Source organism: Clytia hemisphaerica, unplaced genomic scaffold (genome assembly GCF_902728285.1).
Source record: "Clytia hemisphaerica strain Z4C2 unplaced genomic scaffold, Clytia hemisphaerica genome assembly, whole genome shotgun sequence".
NCBI classification, from domain to species: Eukaryota; Metazoa; Cnidaria; class Hydrozoa; order Leptothecata; family Clytiidae; genus Clytia; species Clytia hemisphaerica.
Window position 1 is genome coordinate 279,498 of NW_027103740.1, and position 9,016 is coordinate 288,513.

The 9,016-nt window shown below is 38.5% G+C and overlaps 1 protein-coding gene across 1 annotated transcript; it reads right to left on the reverse strand.

Moving 5' to 3' along the window:
* Positions 1–993: 993 nt before the first annotated feature.
* LOC136805175 (steroid 17-alpha-hydroxylase/17,20 lyase-like) lies at positions 994–8,833 on the reverse strand. Its single transcript, XM_067061740.1, has 3 exons — positions 8,614–8,833; positions 8,028–8,339; positions 994–2,124 (listed from the first exon to the last, which is right to left on the reverse strand). Exons 1-3 carry the CDS (start codon positions 8,822–8,824, stop codon positions 1,142–1,144), a joined length of 1,506 nt encoding a protein of 501 aa, XP_066917841.1. The 5' UTR covers positions 8,825–8,833; the 3' UTR covers positions 994–1,141.
* Positions 8,834–9,016: the final 183 nt, after the last annotated feature.

Below are 9,016 nucleotides of genomic sequence, written 5' to 3' on the forward strand. Positions count from 1 at the left end.
GTAACCTTTCAAATAGAAAGTTTTGGATCAAAAGATGTAGAGAGCCAGAATGCCCATACAACTTAAGCTTGAAAAGAAGACATTTGTGCTAAACTCGCTCAAAAGCTTGGAAATGTCTAAAAAAGACACCTCGGGTGTAAATACCGATCGAGTCGAAAAAGGATCAGTTAGGGTTAAATAACGAACGACACTTTAGTTAAACGGAGCCATAGGTTTTTTTGACACATCTTCACTAAATCTAAATGACTATAGATTAATCGTTTCATTCAACTCACACTAACAAGCGTTAGCTTTACTTACAGCTTTAACAATTGGGATTGTCCTAATAATTATGAAGAAAATGATACAGGATTGTTGATGAAGACCAAAAGATGGATCTTTCCAAAAAAAAGTTTAACAACTGAACCCAAAACTACTGAAACCAAAAAAAAATATACGACAAAATCAATGGTAAAGATCATTGATGGAAATAGTTCAAAACAAATACTCGAATACTACCACTATTTAAAAGCCTACAATCAAAGGTCATAATAATTGAGAAAAAAAGGGAAATTCCCCAGGAAGCTTTGAAACCACAATCGATTTGTAAGTGCTCTAAAGTAGGTTCGAAGGGTAGAGTTAAATGAAGAATTCGATGACAATATTGTCAGGGTACATAAGTAGCTCAGTTTCGACCCTTTACTGGACTTATGCACCAAGAAGAAAACAGGGTCACCAGCAATTATCTTCCCTAGCATACAATAAGGTAAATAGAAATAAAAATCGACAACCCAAAAAAAATTAAAATAGAAAAAAATAGAAAATATAATAAAATAATATTTAAAAAAAAGAAAAAGTAAATAATAAAAAAAATAATAATGAGAAAATTAAAAAAAATTAAAAATATATAAAAAAATACAAAATAAATACAAAAAAAAAATTAATAGAAAAAAAACAAGAAAAAAATCAAGCATCAATTCTAGAGCGAGGATGACTCGAAACCACAATTTGAAATATCAAAAGAATGAATTCTATATTCGTAAAAGATAAAAACCGACAACAAAAGAACTAATTATAACTGACTAACTAAAAAAATAATCAAGTAAATATTTTATCAGCTATCAGTAACATTGTCTATACGTTCATCCCATGTCCTCCTTTCTCAGTTATGTTTTCGTTTCGTCACAACAATTTTACGACGAGGTGGATTCAAGGTTGACCAATAGATGCCGTCTTTTAGACCTGGTAATTCTTCTCCTGGAGCGTTTGAAACTTCAAAATTACGAAAGAAGTTAGTAGTGATGATGAATAGTTGCATTTTGGCCATTCTTTCTGCAATACATACCCGCGTTCCAGCTGAGAAAGGAAGATAGTGTGTTGGCTTCTCTTTCTTCAAACTTCCATCAACATTCAACCAACGCTCTGGTTTGAATTTCTCTGGTTCATCCCAGTGTGTAGGATCATAATGTATGCTGTAGAGGTTGACAAAGACCATTGTATCCTTCGGAATAGCAAGACCCCCGGCTGAAGTATCAACGGTCGTTTTGTGAGGGAGACTAAGAGCGCCTACAGATGCCATGCGATGAGTTTCAAGTAATATTGCATTAGTTATTGGACAGACATCTTTATCTTCGGGAGATATTCGACGCTTCAGTCCAACATTCGATCCAACTTCCTCATAGATTTTTGTTTGATATTCTGGGAAATGCATCATATAGAGGAAAAGCCAACGTAAAAGAGCAGCTTGGGTTTCCACGCCTGCAAACAATAGTGAACTTACCACAGGTTCAATTTCTTCTCGAGTGATTGTCTCGAAACCAGCATCTTTCCATAATTCCTTGTTTTGTGAAAAATGAAGTAGATTATCAGTAAAATCTCTGATATTCTCAGGATCAAATGTTGCGATATGTTCATCAAACATTTTACGTGTGAATTCTGTGTCTTGTTTTACAGCAAGTTTCAATTTCTTCAGTGCTTCGGTGTCAGGGAAATATTGTAGCCAAGGAAAAATCGATATGGCTTGGTTAGGTGTTAGACCTTCATTGGACATTTTGATGTAGCCCATTATATGGACGAACTCTGGGTCATCAAAATCATACGTTTTGCTGTAGCACATATGACACATCGTGTTGATCAAAGAATTTTCTGTAAAGATAGGAAAAATATGAATATTACTTTAAAGAAATTTATTTTAATGATAACTAATTTTGGTGATTTGCAGGATAAATTTTTCCTCCTGGCCCAAAAATGAAAGCTCTAGACAGTTTGAAGGTTTGCCGAACACTTGGCGAAAACTAATTTTTCAAATTATTGTCGAAATTCGCCAAATTCGCTAAAAATAGATTCTCGGAAAATCAGTTTCTTTAAGTTAGTTTAGAGATTTAAAATAAAAAAATGTTTAAAACACAGCTGGTTGGCTTCGGTTTTGAAACTCTATTGTTTCATTAAAACCTCAGTGCGCATGCAATGTATCCGGAGAAGTTCAATATTCAAAACAAAAGCAGTGCGCATATCCCGAAGAGTAAGAGTTTTACGCTCTAAACGAAGGAAGATACGACGTAGCCTATGTAAAAGTATGAAACTTTGCACAATTGTAGTTTACTCTCAGGTACCTAATAGCCGGGGGGGTTGGAATAAGCGGGGGGGTTGGAAAAAATCTCAAAACTTAATAAGCGGGGGGGTTGGAATAAAAATGTCCTGGGTGGAAAATTTTTGAAAAGGAGGCTAATACAGCTGAATTAGGACAAAAGAGGGAACTTTCAAGAACATTTTCCCAAAAATTAATAAGCGGGGGGTTGGAATAAGAATGTCCTGGGTGGAAAATTTTCGAAAAATTAATTAGCGGGGGGGGGGGCGGCTATTAGGTACCCGAGAGTAGGGGTCTTAAATGGATTTAAATCTCAGACCCAAAAAATTGGTTTGTGTATTTCACAGACCAGAACATTTACATACATTTGGAAAGCATTTTCAATGCCCGTTCAGAAGAACATTACAACCTATTTATGAAAATGAAGCCAATAAAGTTATTACGGAAGGTTGTTTTAAAAAGACGTAATTGCTGACGTCAACAAAAATTTGAGAACCACAAAACACGTTTATTTTTGTGAAATAGCGCTCCGCAATGCATACGTCATAATTATTACTTTTCACTCTTTTGACATTTGTACGAGTTGCAATCCCACAATTCAACGCGGCTCAATTAAAGATACGTGCAAACTGTTATATATCTTTTGTCAAACGATGCAATTAACATGCAAAAGAGATTAACGCAAAGGTTGATGGGATTGGAACTCGTACAAACACATCGAGAGTAATGATTATGTCAAAAATTAAACAGCGGTGCGCTATTCAATAATGGACGTCCGTATTAAATCCAATTAGTGTTGTACTAGACGGTTCCCGTCGTCGCAAACGCCGGTTAACGGTTTTGCTTGCACATCAAAAGCCTTTAAAATACGATAATGTGGGTTAATTCCTGACATCGTTTTGGCTTAAAATGCCGAATACAATAATAAAAATTATACTTCTAAACTTTGTACATTAGTCAAAATTTTGTGTCTGTAAGCCTCGATTATATGTCTTTTTAAGATAACGGAAGTTTGTGTTCAATGAAATGCCATAGTGACCCTGTCAAAATTATGGAGGGTACCCGTCGTTGCAGACGCCCAAAGGTGTCTGAGGTGGTGAGAGGGTTGCTTCTAGGAAAGAAAAAACCTTAGTTGTGAAGGAGAGACTCGCGCTTTGCGGTTGAGCACTGAAGGTTTTCCCGTTTGTTGGCTTCACATGAGGACAGCTTAAGACCGGCGCATATGCAATGCAACCAACATTGAAACCTTTTTAAATAATGTTAGACGAAGTTTAATCATCAAACAACAATATTGGATTTTGTTGCGTGTGTTGATATAAAATAATTCGAAATCGTGCAACAAAAATGCCACACCTTTTTATTTGTAACTTTAAGACGTCGCAGTACTTTTTTTTTTTTTTTTTTTTCTTTGTCATCAAAATTATTTACATAAAACATGAGTCAAATATATTAACAAACATACTTTTGTATAAATTGTAAAAAAAGAGAACAATGAAACACCTGAAAAGACCAAAATGATGAAAAACTGAAAAGAAACCCTCGAAAAAGTAGCCTATGGTAATCGTCTAACCCACAACACTCAAACATGCAAGGACGTCAAAATTTCCGTCAGTTTGGAGTCCTTCAGTGCCGCTTGTTCTGGGGTAAACGAACGACTCGATCGTTCACCTCTCAGGCAAGCAACCACTGATCGGATCAAAACGAAGGAAATTTTGCGTCGTATGCCATTCACAACCTCACTTTTCGAGCATTTTTGTTTTGCCGAGATTTTATCAGCTAACCTGCTCATAAAAATTGAGCATTCTCGGGCTACACCACCTGTAGCACCAAATACTAATGGGGTGAAAGTCCCTTTCTCAACTTGAAGAATCCGTTCGTTATATGCTCTCTTCTTTTGCTTTCAAGGGAAGTGAATGTAGTGCCAATAGATTTTATGCGATAGCTCGGAGCTAAAAGGTTGCAAACCTTCACGTCAAAAAATGCTCTTTGATACCGCTGCCAAAATCCATTAGCACTAACATCCGCCCTAGCTTCATTCCCAGTAACAGATGAGCGTGGTAAATCGACCTGTTCACGAGACAAATCCATAAGCTGGGGCTCGATCGACACGTCGTGACAGACTTCATTCATCATGGGTTGCCAGAGTATCGCGAACGTTGTTATGTCGATGGATAACGTAGCCGCCAAGATGGCAAGATAGCGCATGGTCGATTGTGAAGTTGGCTGAGCAGGCACATTTGATGGGCAGTCGCTTCATTTCCCAGCCATACCTCATGTGGAGTGCGTCAGCGAATTCACGTTTATTCAATACAAAATTCTCTTCTTTCAGTGGAAGAGTGGTCAGCCACGAGGAAGCACCTTGAGATGAAGCGATTTCCAAAGCTTTTTGGTTGATTGATGGGAGTTGTTGAACGATTTGATCGAGTGATCGTTTTTGTTCTCCAATTCGTTTAGCGGCTAGTGATTTCAACATCTTTTTCGATTGACTTGGATCAATTGATTCATTTGATTGTGTTATGATGCGCTCGACTAGCACTTTAGTTGCCAAACGACTTGTTTCGTTTTGAAATTTAGCCTCATCCTCGATGTTGATGATTCCAAGGCCTCCCATCTTGATCGGAAACGAGAGGATCTTCCTTTCAATATCGGAGCACTGTCTGCCATCACATATGGCTGGTATGAGGTGAAAAACGGATGACATTTTCGATGGGTCGAAGCAATTCTGATATATCGTCTAGAGTTCGGATGATATAGTTGAATTTTTGCCGGTAGCCAATAACGAAGGCGACATACGCAGCTTGGGGTTGAGTTATTGCAATGTCTGACAAAGTTTTGATTTCTTTAACCCAGGTTTCGACTTTATTTGAAACGAATTCCTTCTTGTAGCTTTTTTCCCCAACAGAAGCACCGAGATGTTTATGCCCCTTTGCTGTGATCTTTATAGACGTACCTTCGAATGTGTCGAGTGCCGTTTGATACATTTCGGGTTTTACTATCAACCATGACTTAGAAGGTTCTGGGTAGTAGCCGATAGTTGGACCGAGTTGCGTTAGGTCATCCCCCACACTTGCGTAGTGCAACAAGTTTTACCAGCACCAGTGATGTCGTCAGCGTACGCGACTTGTTTGGTATCTGGTACGTTTCGGAGGGTGTCGGTCAAGGGAAGCAAACATATGCCGTAGAGAGCCATAGCGATCGGATCTCCTTGTGTTGTACCTTCAGAAGACGACAGCTCTGCTCCTCCAATCGCAAACAGACGGACGTGGTTCGAATAGCAGTTGGTAGCAAACATCGCCAAGGTTGGACAAAGGATGTTAATGTTGTGCATCATAACTTCACGATTTATGCTGTTAAATGCATTTGAAGCGTCGACCAGTAGAACACCCGTCTGTGTTCTCGTCGTTGTAGATGTCTGCCATCGCGTGCACTGCAGCCTCACATCCACCCAGCTGACCAGCGCACAGTTGGAGATTGCCAGCTGCTTCTTGTATTTCATTCCTCAGGAATGTTGTAACAGTCTTTCCAACGATGCGTCTAAGAACTTCCCCGATGCCGATCGGTCGAATGCCGGGGTTCTTATCCAAAGGTATCAGGGTGCACGATAAGAACGCCTCCATGTCCCTACCGGATTCTTTGTTGCATTGTTCAGTGCACATGATTCTCGTCATCCTTGCAATCGCCTTGCATAAATCACTAGAACGATCACCGAAGTTTTTTGACAAAAGGATACGTTGCCACATTTGTGCATCGATCTTGGAGGGGCCGGAAGAACCTTTTGTTTTAGCTGCCATACTTTTTATGAGTTCTTCATCGATGGCTTCAAAAAGCGTGGGGTCGATTTTGTTGAATGGTCCCTGAACAATCAGCTCGTCAATCTTTGGTTGACCTCTAGGATGCTTTTGCTGAAGAATTTTGCAACGTGGTATCGTTGATTGGTACAATTCCGTGTGAATTCGTTGAGTTAGATAAGAGTTTGATTGCTGCGTTTACTTTGCCTTGAAACATCAAATCACTAAATCGTTTCGATATTGATGTAACTCGATCAGCAGCAGACTTTGAAAATTTTGATTGTAGCATTCGGCTTTCGCGGATCAACGAGTCAAAATCGCCTTCTCTCCAAAGATCCAGACGTCGCTGTAGATGTTTTCGTATGTTCTCTCGATTTCGATGTCTTTGATGGTTTCTGTAAAAGGAGCGATGGTAACACGGACAGGGCTTTCAAGGCGACATTCGACAAAGGTGACAGATTGTTCCATAAATTTATCAAGCGAGTGATTTCCTCAACAAAGCTTTTACCGACTGCACCACTTGGGACGTTGAAGATATTCTTCCGCCATTGACTGGTTTCATTGAACGCGGCAGAAAGGATCTGATCGATGTCATTCACTGTGTGATTGCCCCATACTTTTGGCTGGAAATCTTTCGGATTTATCGGTTTCTGACGACGATTCTTTATTTAGGCTAAGTGATGTCACTTTAAGGTTGACAGTTTTTTCGATACAGGATCTTCGAATTCTTTAGTGTGACTTTTAAGCGGACATTTTCTTTCGTGATTTGACCTTCCCGATGGCTTTGAAAATGACCTTTTGCAACCCCATTTACATTCGTATTGAAGTTCTTTCGTTTTTCGGTGGTTCTTTAGGTGGGTTCTTTCGGAGGTTGAGAGTCACGGTACACGGGCACGGTAGCTAGGTCAGGAACGGGTACATTCGCCACCAAAGATTCTGATTGTACAGCACCGGTTGAACTGTAATTTTCAGGAAAAAGTTTCCGCATCAATTCTTCCATCTTTGGTGTAAACTTTCTTCTGCTTTTAAGCACTGTTCACTAAGCAAAGAGTTAAAATTTCTGGAAAATCAGTACCGTAAGTTACAGATTGACGGTTTTGCGTCCGCCATCTTTGCCGTTGCGTAGAGTGAGTGCTTATCTACTCCTCGGCGGGTGCGACGCCGGGTGACGGCTAGTCTTCTCTAATCCGAGTTTTCTACGCTTGTCAAACTTAGCGCGAGACTTTTTGTATCGAAGGTGGATAGGTTTTCCAGCCGCGGCGTTCAAATTTTAGAAACCTTAATATGTTACTGGGCTAGCGTTACAGACATTTTTCATAAACTCATTTAGTATAGTAAGATACTATGAAGAGAAAATCACGAAACGTATTTCCAATATCATCGAAAGAGAGATTATATATTAAATGACCACTTCAAACAGAGGGGGGGGTCGATACTAAAATCTAGGTAAAAATTTTCGTGATTCCTTCTTATCTAGGGTGAAATTAAAGTATTTTAGGATTTAAATCCATTTTTCACTACTATGATCCCTAGATTACTTGAAATTGAGCAATTCCAGGTTTGAGATTGTTATTAAATTATTCTTATTTTTTGACAATTTTGAGCCTCATTGTTCCTATAAGATTGTTGTTATAAAAGAAAAAATATGAAATACAAAAATTATATATACTTACCGATATAATAGTCGATCAAGACTGGTTTCCCAACATCACGTGACAACACCGAACACATTTTGTCCACTTCTTCTGTGATCAAATCTTCAAGCCTCTTCATTCCTGATCCATAGACATGTAAACTTTTATACGCAACTTTTCTCAAAAACGCCCATGTTTTTGAATAATCCCGGTGAGCGATATTTGTGAAATTTCTACTGATTATTTTGTTTGGTATGTCAGTTGTGGGTCTACCCGCAAAGTCAGTACCTCTGGTCATTAAAGCCTCTTTGATGACGTCATATGAATTTAGAATGACTGCACGTTCCATACCTACAAAAAAAATCACACACAGTGTTCAAGTGTTCAAGTGAGCTAATTTTTAAGCCAAGCCACGAGTTTTAAGCCAAAAGACTATAAGATTATCCTCGTATCCTGTCGCTAAAACTATGTAATCACGCAACCTTTGGAGTCAAAATTGAATTGTGATTAGCAACAGAGGCTGATTCGCGAAATTTTGTCCAAGCAAAAATTTAAATCTTTGATCTGCGAGAAATAAGTCCACACAAAAATGAATTCATTTAAAAGGTAATTGTTACCGACTTACCAAAACTTATACTAAAGACATCACCATACACTTTAGCAAGCTCAATAAAATCCAAATAAGGTCTTTCACTTAACGAGAGAATATTTCCAAGCAGAGGTAAAGGAAATGGTCCTTTCGGATATTTCCTCAGACTGATCAAATGCACAGCATAAGTGATAAACATCCATAACAATACTAAAACAGGTATTGCTAACAAAATCGATGCAATCATATCGATAGTCAGAGTGTACAAACGCCTGATTGGAAAACAAATCTCGCCGCGGGTCGTTTTATGGCATTCAATCAAATTTTAGTACTTTCTCTCACAACCACATAGACAGTATGTCGTATCTACACTTTTTCTCTTTATCAGTACACAAAATTCCAATGTTAATGACATGACTACTTTATGAGTAGAAAGTTT

What these genes read in the sequence shown, in the direction of transcription:
- LOC136805175 (XM_067061740.1), bottom strand. Translation starts at nt 8,824, where the DNA reads ATGATTGCATCGATTTTGTTAGCAATACCTGTTTTAGTATTGTTATGG. An exon ending in TGTCTTTAGTATAAGTTTTG is followed by an intron (nt 8,340 to 8,613) that starts GTAAGTCGGTAA and finishes TTTTTTTTGTAG; the next exon opens with GTATGGAACGTGCAGTCATT. An exon ending in CTTGATCGACTATTATATCG is followed by an intron (nt 2,125 to 8,027) that starts GTAAGTATATAT and finishes CTATCTTTACAG; the next exon opens with AAAATTCTTTGATCAACACG.